This window comes from Coturnix japonica, chromosome 1 (genome assembly GCF_054131305.1).
Source record: "Coturnix japonica strain WE chromosome 1, WE-NBRP24, whole genome shotgun sequence".
In the NCBI taxonomy this organism is placed as follows: domain Eukaryota; kingdom Metazoa; phylum Chordata; class Aves; order Galliformes; family Phasianidae; genus Coturnix; species Coturnix japonica.
In genome coordinates, this window is record NC_140663.1 from 19,556,303 (window position 1) to 19,571,362 (window position 15,060).

Here is a 15,060-nt window from a genome sequence, read left to right on the forward strand (position 1 = left end):
CTCCCTCAGGCTGCATGAAACTCCTGATTCTTGCCATCAGCTTATAACGCCAACTTGCAATTTCTGTGCAGGAGTATGAAATGTTCTTTTGGGAACCAGCTAATGTATGTATCTGTGCAATGTTTTATTATTTATTTATATTTACTATATAAATTTATATATTGTATATTTATATGCATTATCTCTGTAGTCTTGGAAGTCTTTATTGATTTCAAGTGTCTCAAAAGAGAGACACTGAAAAAATTCCCCTGAACTTTGACCAATATATGGCCTTGCTGTTTGGTTCTCTGGTGAACCAAAACTGAATGGTAAATGCCTGCCTTCTGCAGTGAGCGGTAATACAGGGACCGATTGATGAAAAGTCTGTGTACAGCATGCTTTCATTTGTTCTGAAGATAACTGAATGCACAGTTCTGACTACAGAACTCAAATAACTGTTTTGTTGTGTGCCTGCTGCTTGCTGACAGGCCAAGGTTTCAGTGGAGTTGAGATGCAGGCCGCAGCTGAGTAAGCCAGTAATAAGGCAGTGCAGGCAAACAGGAAGTATCAGTGTATTGGTGGCTCAGCAGTGGAAACTCCAGGTTGTATGTCATCTGGTACATCAGCTGCTCATCTGAGATGGACCAGCCTGTGCGGTGTGGTTGTGGTTATGTCATCCCTCTGGAAGGCTGAAATCTTGCATGTGTTGCTTAAGTATATGTTGTAGGATATAAAAGGTATCCTTACTGTATCTGGTAAAAGCATACTTTGTTGTTTGTTTTTTTTGCTGTTTACTTAGGTTTTGTATGCTACATTGCTTACCCACAGCTCAAGTCTCCTGCGACCCACAGCTGGACAGTGAAGGTATAGGAAGCCACCAGCTGACTGTGGCTGAACTCACGGGTTCTGGGAAGTATGAGAAGCTGAAAGATGTTCAGATAACTGAGTTATCTGTAATTGGCTGACCAAGTATTATAAGTGAAGGATCTGCCATCAAATTCCAGAAGTTCACTATTTATTTCTATGGGAAAAGGGTATAAAATCATGTCTGTAGCATCTGAAGTTGACTTTTTGCAATAAACAATTGCCTTCGGAAGTAAGTTTATAAGTATTTCCTTAAGTGTGTTTTTACTAGCTCTGATAGCTTTGAAAGTTTAAACGATTGCCTTTTACCCAGATTGCACAGAACACAGTATCCAAATCCCCAGTGAGTGAATGTTCTCAAGTGTAAGATGCATTTCTGAAGCTTCAGGAGACATCCTAGTGCTTAGATGTAAATTCTAAATGAGTCTCGGAGTTGCATAAATCTACTAAAATTTAATGCCTTAGTCTAAATATTGTAGAGCTCTTGAAAAGTATTTTTGTCTACAGAGAAGTCCATATATGGACTATCAAGGTGATATCACACACAGTTATTCTATGAGGCCTAGGAATCTGAAGTAGCCTAATCAGTGGCTGTTAAGGAATAGAGTATAAAGGTAGTCAGAATGCATCTGTTTTACTTGTCCCAGCATCCTCTTTATAAGAACTGCAGAAGTAATTTGCAGCTGATAATTGTGAATATTAAAGACAACCCCAAATTGTAGAGGCCTCAACTCTTGTGCTGCCTGAAGTGGACCTAAACCATCATAGTAGTCCCATGTGCTTGAGAAGTGGATCGAGTGCTGTCCTGGGCTTATGAACACAGCAGGCTTCTTTCTGGACTTAGCTGAGGTAAAGTTCTTAGTGTTTCTGTGGAGGAGCCAGTAGGTGTTTTCATCTAGAGTAGCAAATACCTCTGCTAATGACAATGTAGAAATTACATACTTGCATGTCATTTAAGTGGCCTAAGTAGAGATCATCTTCAGAGAGAGGCTCATTCAGTTCATTTAGGAGAGTAGTTGGGGGAGTTTGCAGAGCATGCTGTCTGTAGGATTACTCAGCGATGAGTGCGTTCACCCTGGAAGTGGGATATCAGCTCTTCCTAGCATGAAGGGAACACACTGATCTCACATGGCAGGGGACATTCACGGTGCCAAGAAAACAGCAACATTTGCTCTTAAAACAAGAAATGGAACTGCCAGGGAGTACGAGCAGAGCTGTGTCCTGTGTGGCACCAAGGGCCTTCCGTTGAGAAGGGAGGAGGTTCCAGCAGCCACTCTGGTGCAGCAGGTGTTATTTATTCTTTGTGTTAAGAGTGACGAAATAACGTGTGAGCCATGTGGAGCATAACGCTTCTGGAAGCTCCAGCTATTTCTGTCACTAAAGATGAGCTAATTACAGATTGACGTGAAGGTATTGCCAATGTCTAACTCCAGTTTTGTTCACTTTGAATAACATGGGCTTATTAAGGTGTTGACATTTAAATGTGTATTCTCTTAACCATTACTTTTTGGAGGTAAACTAAGATTTCAAGCAATGTTTCTGATCGTTTCTTTTTTCCCTGGGGAAAGATATGTCAAACATTGAGTTCTGTTAATTGCCATTTTTTTCTGTAGATTTCTTGTACTCTGTTTGATTTCTTGTAATTAGCTACCCTGCATTCTGGCTTCTATGTCTTTCTCTTTCATGATTCTTAGTGAGTTTCTTCTCCTTTTTCATGACTTGATTAATACTTGGCTAATAGCAATTTCCTCAGTAGTGAAGCTTCCTGTCCTTGCCGTGGTCAAGACTGAAGTTACACCTCACTAAGCATTTTCCACTTTGAAGTGGTACTTGACTTAGCACATCTCTGTTCTGGAACGCTGCCATCTGGGGAAGCTTGTCACTTCCCACTGTGTTTAGGGCAGATCTTTATTCTTTAATTTTAGAAGCAAACTGAATGCTACCTCAATGATCTGGCATCAAAGAAATTAGTGGCATGGGCGCATCTGGCATTACCTGGTCAAGCTTCAGTGTGTTGGCTTAGATATAGTAGGGGTTGCCACCAAAGTAGGTCTTCAGATCTCTTCAGGTACCTGCTCACCAGTCACCAGTAGTGTTGTTGATCAGGATGACTTCTTCAGATGCCTATTTTGGGGAGGGGAGTGGAACCCAAACATTTCTGTTGTTGGTTTTGGATTGCATACAACTAGCTATGTGTGAATTGCAAAGTTCGCTATAGCACTTCTCATGGAAATCCTAAAGGAGCTATTTGTGTGTGCTATGACTCGAGCTGGAATTCTTTTGTGTAGCCTCCTGCGGAAGCTGAGGGTGTCACACCAGCAGTCTTTTCCAAGATGTTACTGTGCTGGGAAACAAACCGCAGCCAGTTGTGTTCTTGCATTATAGGGTAAGGTTGTCTTTCAGTTTTATTTGCAGGATGCTTCCAGGAGCTGAGAAGGGGAGCTAAGAAAAGCAAATCTGTCACATGGGATTCAATTAATTCTTTATATATGGCTCTTCACTTTGATTTTCCAACTCAAGATTTTTCTAAGAAATGTTTTCAGTATTATTGTTAATGTGTAACACAGTGCTGAATCTTTAGAAGGATACATTATAGTTAGTTGCATTTTTACAGGCACTAAAATGGGAGTGATTCAGTGCTGAAACAAGCTCCCCCAGAGGTAATTAACTTCAAGCTTAACTGGACAAGACCTTGAGCAACTTGAGGCTTTGTAATTACCGTTGCTGTGAGCTGGAGGCTGGACTGGAAGACATGCAGAGGTCACAGGCAACCAAAGTTTCCCTGTGGTTCTTTGATGTGAGCAGCACTAGCAGTTGTTAGCTGTACATGAAGACTTGGAGATTGGTACCTCAACAGGGGATTCTTAAGAGCTGCCTAGTGTGATGGTTCTGCCTTGTTATCTGATGTGCTGCTGGCTGTTGGCTTGCTTTACAGTTTTTGAGACACACTGAGTTACTCTGAGTCATTAATTTGACAGGCTGCTGCAGCAAGTGTTCATACCAGGAGCTGATCAAAGTGCACAGATAGCTGGTGCCCAGCTGGAAGCCCTCAGTGGCTGGTATGATCACATTCTGCAGGTGTGCAGTGACTAGTTGTGGCCTTCTTTTGCAGGCAGAAGGGGCTTTTACAAGCCTTGTGCAGGTACCTCATATCCCACAGCGTGTCCAGGGATGAGACCAGCGCTGCCAGAAAGACGGACAGTGCACAGCTGACACCACCAGGGTTACTGCTTCAGAGCTAATTAGTCGTTGGGGTGTGACAGCTCTCTGGAATCAATGGCATGTCCTCCTGCAGAGTGTTGGCTGTGGCATAAATAAAGGGAACTGAGGAAGGTTGACACTCTTCTCATGGGCATTCAGTTGGTCAGCTAACTTCTTGTTTCTTGTGCACCTTTATAAAATACGTAGGTATATAAAAAGGACAGAGACCTCACCAAAAGTGCTGAGCACAGCAGTTGTATCAGCTTCAGAGTCTTTCTACTAGAAATACAGCAGTATCTTTGGGTATTAAGTAACAGATGCTTGATGAAACTCAGAAAAAACACAACACGGTAATTACTTGAAGGATTTAGTGGCACTCCCATTTGGTTCTATCTGTGAAGTCAGTGGCATGTCTTACTGTGAAGAAATACTTATGTACAGCTTTAAAGAACCCATACTTTAAAATGCAACATTATCTGCAAAATGTAAAATGATCTGCAAAACCGAGCTGTATTAATTGGCTTCAACAAGCATTGAATGTGAATGCAGAAAATGCTGTTGAATGCTTAAATTGCAGTATTTGCATAAATATTTTCAGGTGCTGCAGTTCTGCAGTTAGAATTGAAAAGGTACCGATTTGTGAGGCTTGGATTCATAACGAGTGCCAGTGGATGAAAGAGTAGAGACTGAAGTAAAATGGATTGGATTTTGTTCTCTTTATACTGTCTAAAATACAGCTTGCTTTTCTTTTTTCTGTATTATTCACTTAAATATATATATATATATATGTATATATATATAATGGAATTAATGACTGTTTTAACATGTGAAAACCTCACTGAGGTCTGTCAACATTAAGAATTTGCACAACACTAATTTTGGTAAAGTTTAAATGTAATTTAATTCTAGACTTGGTAGGCCTCAACACAACACCTTCGTTAGATTGAGTGAAGTAGTTCTCTAGCTTGCAAATTAAGCTCTAATCCTAGAGGTTGCATGAGTAAATTAAACAGATTGTGATTGTACAGAATGACAAGATGCTGGTTTTTTTGTAATACCCAGTCTGTTAACAGGGGCTTGATGCTTCAAGGTTTTATATGCAGATCTTATGGAGTCACTACAGGTACAGATTCACCAAGATAACCCAGTTGGTGCTTTTGCTGCTGGATGGAATAGAAAGCGATGGCATGAACCCCTTTCTGTTACACACTGTTCTTCTGAGCTTTGAATCAAGGTGCTGTGCCCAAAACAAATCCTTTATCAGTTGCAGTATAAGGTGAAAGTAACTTCTGTTACACCTGCAACATGGTTTGGTGCAGTATCGTGGCTAATTCAAGGTTCCCTTTTCCTCGTCTGGCAAGTTGTGATTAATTTATATAACTCTGTAGGTTCTGGGGAAGGAAACCTTGCTTTACATCCAAGGAGGGGGCTAGAAAGTGATTAATTTTCCAGGTGGATATCAGAATGGTGAGAAGTCGATCTTATTATGTACTTCTGAAGAAATGGTTGTGTAGAGGAACAGAATTATGTTTTGACTTGTGAAAATTACATCACCGTTCTTTGCCAAAGGTTATGAAGCTTCCCAAGCGAGTAGCTGTCAGTTTGGCTAATTATTTTGACTCTATCTGAACGAAACTGAAAGCTTTTTGATGAGAAAATCCCATGAAGATTAATGGATTCTGTCAGTTGTTGTAAACCAGCTGAGAAGTGTGACATAGATGATGCTGATACTTAGGTGTCAACAGATACTGATGCAGCACAAGATGTGCATTCTGGATAAGCCAGCTGTTTTGGCAAGTAGTGTTGATGAAGGTGAAGTAACACTCGTTAGAGCAGTTAAGGAAAGCCTAATATGGAGCCTGTTGCTCAAGGTGGATATTAGGAAAAAATTCTTCTCTGAAAGAGTAATCAGGTGCTGGAATGGGCTGCTCAGGGAGATGGGGGAGTCACCATCCCTGGAGGTGTTCAAGAAACATATAGATAGTATACAAAGGGACATGGTTTAGTGAGAAATATTGGTGGTATGTGGATGGTTAGACTGAATGATCTTGGAGGTCTGTTATAGTCTTGGCAATTATATGATTCAGACCAGATACCATCTTCCAGGAGAGTTCTGGGAACTGAAGTAGATACATGAAAACATCAGCTTACTGTCCCTTAGATGGAAAGTAATAAACCACTTTGATTTACAGGGAAAGTAGGAAGCAATATTACTGTGACATTTTGTTGAGCAGGCTAAGAAACTAGGTGCATACATTATAAGACTCATCCCTAATCTAAGAAGGATGTATGTAGTAGTATGCACGTGACAGTCAAGAGTAATCAAAGCAGAGATTGATATTTCTGCTATTAATTTTTTGTTGTTACAAGACCAACTTAATATTAATTCTACCAAAAGAGTAGAGTAAATGCTATGACGGAATAGTTAGAAAAGCATTTGCAGCATGGAGAGTCAAGTAAGGAACCACTGGCACTCTCTCCTGGTATTAGAACTTGGAGGGATGGTCAACTAAAACTAGCAGGTGGAAATCCTTTTAAATCAGAGGAGCTGGTTCTTCACAAAGTACAGAAGTGAACCGTGAAATATAGTCCTGTACACTACTGCAATGCCCAGAAATTCACATGGATTCAAAGAGTGGTGAGAAATTCATTAAGGAAAAACATGCTGGATAAGGAGGGCTTTGAGCTTCAGCCTGCCTTGCTGTGATGGTACATTCCCCCTGGTGTACTGTTGTACTGTTGTATTATTTCGTACGCCTCTGCTACTGTTAGAATGTAGATTCTGGGCTAGATAGCCTCTGACCTGTTACATTACAGAAACAGTAACTTCTCATCCTTATGAACTGGCTACAAAATAAGTACTCCTCTTCAGAGGCTCCAATTTTCATTCCCTCCTAACTCTCTTACAGTAAAACACAAGTTATATAAATGCTAGAAAATAAGTTCAGTAACACTCCCAAGCACGGAAGGAATCTGGTGTAGAATAATCTTAATCTTTTAATAAAATCTCTCAATTTAAAAACAGGGTTATTTCACTTTGGCAGCTGGGAAGGATTCTTGTCCTTACGCATTTTCAAGTCATGTCTAAGAATGTTCAGATGCTTGTTGGCATAGGGCAGAATCATGCCAGAGACCAGTTTAACAATTAAGCAATATAAACAGTTGCATTCCAATACCTAGGAGAGTTTCCAGGCACTGCAATTTATAGTTCCAGCTTGAATATTGCATTTCTATTCAGTTTGAAGTACTGAACAGAAAAATTCAGTAGCACAGTAGGGCTGCTGTGTGACAGCCATATTTACTGGTCTGCCTCTTACAGGCAAATTCTTTTTGCTGATTTTATGATCAAGAACAAAATGTTCCATTAGATTCCTAAGCCATCTAAATCTTGGAGTGCGGGGGGCGATAGCACAGAAGTAATTTGGGGTCATTTGAACTTGCCTGCCTTACTACCAGGAAAATCATCGTACTTGCTGCCTAGAATGAGAAACAAATGTAAGAATTACTTTCCTAAAAGATGAAATGTAAAATCTGTGTGCTTTACCTTAGAAGTAACCACTTGTTTTCTTTTCTAGACGATGTCTTCAGCTGTTGTTCAAATATATGCAGCAGATCGCAATGCCATGTGGTCAAAGAAATGCTGTGGTGTAGCTTGCCTTGTAAAGGACAATCCACAGAGGTCATATTTTATCAGAATATATGACATTAAGGTAAGTTTTTCCTTTTCACTTTGTTGTATTCATTCTCCATTTTGAATTGAATTATTTTCAGTGATTGCAGTTGCACACTTGTACAGAAATCCTCAAATAAATAGCTGTGCGCTGAGCAGTGCACTGACTGCTTATTAATAGGCTGCACAGCTTTCTTATATTCTAAATTTGAATTATTTCATAGATATTAGTTCTTACTGATCAAATAAAGATCAGATACGGTTTTCTTACAACTTGCAGAAGTAGTTCTCTACTAATTGGATTTGTGAGACTAGTGAAAATGAGTGTAGTGTCGCTGATACTGATAGCTGTGATAAGTTCAGCAGGTATTAGTACTTGTAGTAATTGGAACTTGAAGTACTTGGCTTGTAGTAACAACATAGATGCTGTGTTTCATAGGGATGAAAACAAGAATCATTTTTTATGGTGAATGTGTTTGTACGTATGAAAACTTCAGAGTAAATATACTTATTTCATATAATTTCTTTCCCACAATATGTAGTTTCATACTGGAGACCTCTGTCCTATTCTGTTATTTCGCTCAGGACAATGGGAGCTGGGAGCTTAAGTGTTCCAAGATGCATTTCCTTAATAAAATAATAGCACTGTAAAGCATATCCTACTGACTTTAACCATGGAAGCTTCTGATTCCTCCTTTAGCTAAGAGCAGCTCAGTACCTGTCAGCATCCACTTTGTGAAGTCACAGATATATTCAGGAAAGCCAATTGGTGGTTGCATTTGTGATTTGATCACTTTGTTATTAGACTTGGTGAGAAACCTGTCACTTGGGTGCTGAACCATAATGCCATTTAAATATCTGGAAGATTTTTGCTCCCTTGAAATTGATGGTTGAAATTAACTCCCTTGAAATTAACCATTTTTAGGTCAATCTTGAGAAGATAACACTGATGGAGCTCTCCTTTATTTTTACTATTAACACTATCTTTCACTGCTATCACTGGTCAGAGCTAATGCTACCAGTATAACCATAGCAGGATTATGAAACTTGAAATATGTTTTTTAAAATATGCAGGAATTAGAACAGAAGGTAGAGTGATGAAACAGTCTAATTTCTCCACATGTTCCAATATACTTGGGCTGAGCTCATTCTTGGGTAAATGGCAAATGCTTAACAATATTCAGCTTCAAACTCTTGATAGGTTCTATTATGAAAGAAGCTAAACTACAGTTTGTCTCCAAGTGTTCTATACTTACAATGCTTTGTCTATTTTTTTCCAGGATGGGAAATTATTGTGGGAGCAGGAGCTGTACAATAACTTTGTATATAATAGTCCTAGAGGATATTTTCATACCTTCGCTGGAGATGTGAGTCTCAGCATCTTTGAATACCTACCTTACAATGCCTTTTATTTGAATGGTTGCTTCTTGTAATATAATCAAGATTTCCATTTCATTCTGTGAACTCTTTTAGTGTAATATCACTTTTCCTTTTATATTTACTTATCAAAAGAGCTTTGGATTTCAGCTAGAAAAATCAATCCATTAGAGAAGGGCATTTTACATTTCTCTTTTTTTTATTTCAACTCTCATTAATAGAATAGTGAAATTGTTTTGACTTGGGTGATATTTCACAATCATCATTTATTTCTTAAAATAAATTTTCCTTCCCTCACATTTGATTCCAAGCTACAGGATTTTCCTCACATTTGTTAGAGTATGAGCTGTAGAAATCTGACTAGGAAACTGACTTTATTAAGTTAGATTATGTTTCACAGTAAGATGTATTTTTCCAGATTTACAATGGTGATTTCTTTTTCTGATTATATCTTCAGAAGTGTAAGAAGGCATGTAAGAGGAAAGCCTTTGTAACACTTTCTTAGTCACGGGTGGGGGGATATGTATTTTTTTTTCAGGCATGTCAAGTTGGTCTTAACTTTGCTAACGAAGAAGAGGCTAAACTGTTCCGCAAAACAGTAACAGATTTACTTGGACGACGGCAGAGGAAATCTGGTAAATATTCAGATTAATCTTGAATTTGGGACTGTTTCTGTTGTTCTGAGGGGAGGCAAGAAGTTATTTGTGTCTGAAAATGACTGGAAGGTTTTGCTGCTATATTTATATTTAGAAGTAATTGCATTACAAAAGTGTACTTCATCTCTGTTGTGCAAAAATATCTCCTCTGAAATAGCTTGATGCTCCTTGCTGTAAGTTTCCTAGTAAGCTGAGACTCAAAGGACGTGGTGTTTGAACATACAGAACAGAAAGAAGCAGAAAGGGTAACCTATCAGTGGGAAAACAAGAAATCTTCCTGTAAGCAATTTTCACGTTTGAATAAACCCTAGTTTAGCTCTGGGCTGTTTACAGTGAATTTGTTTAAATTCAGCCCAATTGGATTGTAACAAAGATTTTTACCATCTGGTATATTAAGTAGTTTGTGTAAATGAATTATTGGCATTGATCCAGTGCTCAGCAGAGAAATATCTTTTATTCAATACTAATGATCTTGACAGAGGCCAAGTACGTAAGACATAATGTACCTATACTACTGTCCTTAGCAGCACCAGACTGTCAGAAGTACAGCGTGCATTTTTCCAGCTTCAGAATGCCTTAGGAAAATAATCGGTGTTTCAGAGGTAGTTCAGGCTTCCTCCAGATCTTCTCTTGGTCCTTTTCCATTGAACTCATAAACAACTCGCTTGTCTGACGTTCATATGACCATGAAGAGTAGGATGATAAAAACACAGGTTGGATGCACATGGGTGTGATCAGGGTTGAAACTTGTCTCAGCTACAAGATAGTTTTTGTTGTCTGTTTTGGGATTGAATTGTACTAGCAGTACAGCATAGAAAGGGAGTGTAGTAAAGAGAAAGGCATCATAGTAAAGGGAGGAATTCCTTGGAATACCATCCTTGCAAGTATTTCATTCACGTGAAGTGGCGCAGGCACAGAGCATTTGTTCCAAACCTTGGTTGGCTTGTTTAAGACCATCTCTGCTTAGAATATGTTCATGGGATTTCTCAAGAAGTGGCATTAGTGGGTGACATTACTGGAGTAAAAGTAATCATATTAGTTTTCGTCTCATATTCTTGAAATCTCATGCTATTACACTTCTAAAACACAGTGCTGCAGTGCACCTGTGACCTGGGAGAAGGCAAATACATATTTGCATTCTTGGCCACAGTGGTTTGTTTCAAAACAGTGGTTCAGTCAAACCTCCTGTTCACAAGAGGTTCTGCATGGAGTTGTTTGTGTTTCGTCTTTGTGCAAATAGTGTTGGTTTGTTGCTCAAGTTCATACCGTAGGATGAGATTACTCCATGCACTCTTTAATATTTCTTAAAAGGAAAATAACTTTATCCCCAAAAAATGTATAACTTGAAGGCAACTTTAATTTAAAAATATATGTATAACAATTGATTTTCTTTTAGCTAAGCCATGAGATGGAGTTCTGTGTTTGTCATTGATAGGATGATATCCAATTGTGCTTCTGTAATAACAGGCTTTGCATTTGCCCAAATCAAAACTGATTTGTCGTTGGAGTGTATGTATATATTAGGCTTATCATCATCTTTTTAATATCAGACTGATCAATTAAGTTCTCAGCCTTAGATTAGGAAGAAATTACAGTAATTAGTTAATTTCTCTAGTAAGCTTACTTAAATGAGTCTCTCCCTTTACTACTTCAACAGACCCCAAATGATAGGGTGAGCAGTGTTTCCCCTCTCTGTGAGCGCAGTACATTCATACTTCTGGTATACCTTAATGTTAATACTATTAATTTTATATTTATCATATTTATATTAATCTTGCCTTATAAATGCCAAGGTACGTAAACACACAAGTATCCTCTCCACATACTGAGAGAACTTAGCCTGATTGCTAACTGCCTTTCAAAAACAGGTTTCAATTTTTTGCCTAATTCTTAGGGGCAACTTGTAGCTCATAAAGCAGGTTTCAGTTTTTGTCTAATTTTTACAAGCTTGTAGCTCATGGCTGGGAGCTCTTTTCCAGCCTTCTGAAAGCAACTGTTCCTCCAACAAGCTTTTAGCTCATGATGCCCCTCCTAGTGCACTTTAAGCTGGATGCAAACAGGTTTTTGGTTTGTTTGCTTATTTTTTACATGCAGATGAGAGCATTTTCATAGACATGGGCAGCTGGTGAAGTTGATCAGTAGATATACCTATGTCTTCAGTCAGACCTCTGGTCAGGTCATCAGCACTTTGGAAGAGGAGTTCTTATTTTCTAGCCTGAAGTGGAAACCACAGAAAAACAAATCTAGTATATTTTGGCCGCAGATTATTCTTATCTATACCCAGCAAAAATTGCAGGAAGTGTTTAAAATGTCTTGTTTTGTTCTCCACTGTTTTATCTCTTGAACTTTTTCTCCTCATGAAAGCTGTAATAATTCCCGTGATTTGGCACAAAGCCACTCAACATTTCCTATGAATGCCTACTTTTGCCAGTTTCCCATTTTTTGCTAGATGACTTGTTATCAACCCCATGCTTTCCTTTTCTGTTGTTGATACTTCTTGGATAGGACTGTAGTTATGCTCCAGAAGTTGAGCAGGCTTTTTCAAGTTCCAGCACAAATGGTTTCTTTGCCTGCATATTCAAGGAAGAGAATGTGTCTGGAAAACACCAGGGGTTAGCAGCATTTCTGAAACCTGTGAAGAGGGATCTGTTATAAATTCATTTTAAGCTCCCAGAGGAGGCCCTACTGGATTCCAGACCTGAAAGGAATGTAGTGTCTTCCATATAGACCTATGTTTTTTGGAGACAAGGTGATAAACTGTCCAAAGTCTTCTGAATGTCTGTGCAGGTACACAAATAGCCTGACTGAAACTGTGTACTGGTTTCTGTTCAACTATGTACTAGTTTTTGTTCTAGACTGTGCTTTGGAGAAAGATTGCAGGGTTGGTAAATCCTGTTTGAAGTGGGTAGAAATGAATGCTAAGTGAGGAAAGGCTCCTTCAAAGGAGAATTTACTGTTACAGGCTGAGAGTGCTGAGGTATGAAATGCCTACAAATGCATCTTAAATTGTCAAGCCAAATTCTTCATGGTCTATGAAATGGTGTGGCTTTGCAATTAAAATAGCAGTGTAAGGATATTTGAGTTCTGTTCCATGTTGTTACTTTTTGGTAACAGAAGTGTTTTGCTCCTCTGTGTCCAAGTGTCTTCACACTAACAAAAATAATTATGAAATACATGTGCTTTTCTGGAATAACGTTCCTGTATCAAAATGTTTATTGTATTTCCACATAAAACAAAGAAAGTGGAAATCATAAAGCATAACACTTAAGTATATACGTATATGTACGTATGTATATCTTACTTTGCTGGGTTGTACTGAAGCAGCTTCTTTTTGAATACTTCGCCAGTTTGGAGTCACAGTGTATGAAACAAACATAGCAGCTATTTTCTACTTCACATCAACAGTCATGATTTAAAATGGGTTTTTATGGTTCTCTAATGCTTAACGTGTTTTTTCAACTGTCCAACAAGTAGGATCTAAAGATGTTTATAGGTTAAGCCTGAGTTCAAGATCACCGAAAGTGTCAGTGGAATGCAAAGTCTAGAATGTATTTGTGCTGTGATGTCTGTGAATAATAACTCTTTTTCTTTTTTGACAGAAAAAAGACGAGACCCACCCAATGGTAAGCTTTTTGCATGAACCACTGCCTTTTAATTTCTCCAGCTACTGTCATTTCTGGTTTGTACGTAGCTTTGTTTTCGACTTGTTCAGGATAGCTATGTGGTAGCAGAAGCAGTAAACTCATATTCTGGAGGTTGCTATATTTGTTTTGTTTCTGTTCTTTGGTATTTGTTTAGTTGTAGTTGGAAGATTTGTGGCTTTTTAGCTGGCATTTGTGAAGAATGTTTTTGGAGAGGATTATGTTTTCCTGTGAATAGGACAGAGGCCCTTTAGCTGAAGCTGTGAAGAAGGCTTTGTACCTTACATTTGCAGCTCGGTCTTCAGAATATACCTATAAAGGGTAACTATACAGAACTTAGCTGAAATTAAAAGGTCAGCTGTTTGTGTAAAGGTAGGAATGGTCATGACAGTTTTTATAAAATATCTGTAAAGCTTTAACTTCTGATTTTGACTGACTTTATAACGTAACTTTCTGGCAGTATGTCGTGTGTTTGTCAATGCTGATCTTTTTTCCATGAGAGAATATTTGAATGTATTTGCCTTGCATTTCACTGGTATGAAGAAACAGATTTCTTAGGACATCCTTATGAAATTCACAGATGAAATAAAAAGAATGTATCAGTTTGATCTCAAAATTTTACCGTCTTCTCTTAAGATCAAGTGAGAGATGCTCATCAGAGATTATTGGAGTCTTTGATCTAATTATGCTTTCAACCTGAAACTAAGAAGAGATTTCTCCCGTGGCATCTCAACTGGTGCCTGATAGGTTACTGTTTGAGCAGGGATATCACCAAGTAATCGTGTAGAGACCCAGAGCCCTCTAATGCCTGAGGAGATCTGATTTTTGGTCCTGTGTGGATCCAGGAGGTGAACTCATTGATCCTTGTGTATCTTTTCCAACTGGGGATTTTCTTTGATTCTATGAGCTAGACTTGGGTTTGTTCTAACCAAGACATCCAAACCTCTCAGTCCGTCACCAAAATAGATATTCTTGTATTATTGGAACTGCAGATGTACTGCATATGCCCCATGCAGAATACTTCTTAAACAGTGAACGTGCCTTTTTCTTGCATATTACATTTTGAGGAAGTTCAGTCAGTAATCAGTTTAGTCCAGGCACTTTTTTTCTGTGTCTCTTCTTTCCACAAAGACTGACTTGCTTAGTTTTGAAACAGTCGTACTAATACCGACCGGTGATTATCTAATAGCTGCTCTGAGCTATGAGAATGTTTTAATTGTTCACTGTCTTGAGCAACATGTTTTTCCTCACCTAAAAAGTTCTTTCCTGATATTAGCATAAGGGAAGACAAACAGTGGTGGTGATGATATAGTGCCACCTACCACAACAAATCTTTAGCCTTGGAGTCTCTACTCTGAAAGTAAATATATAATATATAATATATATATAATATTATATTATTTGAAAGATAGAATATTCACATGTTTGCTTGGTGTTTCAGGTTGGTAGTCACTATTCAAAGCTCTGAGCTTCTCTGTGTTTTAGCAGAGTGTTCTGCTGGGACATTCTCTGCTCTTTCATGATCTGCCTACCTTCCTTTTCTGATGCTGTGAAGTGCTCTAATGCCAGGCTTCTCAGCTGGCACTTCACTTGGTGTTCGTGGCCTCTGTAGTCTCAGGTGTGACATGCTGAGGACACAGCTCATAGCCTCAGTTGGTTCTGGCCTTCAGAC

General features: G+C 38.7%; 1 protein-coding gene across 4 annotated transcripts in view; it reads left to right on the forward strand.

Moving 5' to 3' along the window:
* WASL (WASP like actin nucleation promoting factor) overlaps positions 1-15,060 on the forward strand; it is a 48,747-nt gene that overhangs the window by 20,047 nt on the left and 13,640 nt on the right. For all 4 annotated transcript variants that reach the window (XM_015853122.3, XM_015853133.3, XM_015853142.3 and 1 more), the window contains exons 2-5: positions 7,620-7,754; positions 8,995-9,081; positions 9,630-9,726; positions 13,347-13,370. In XM_015853122.3, coding sequence (XP_015708608.1) covers positions 7,620-7,754; positions 8,995-9,081; positions 9,630-9,726; positions 13,347-13,370 — 343 coding nt within the window. The remainder of the gene's footprint in view (positions 1-7,619; positions 7,755-8,994; positions 9,082-9,629; positions 9,727-13,346; positions 13,371-15,060) is intronic.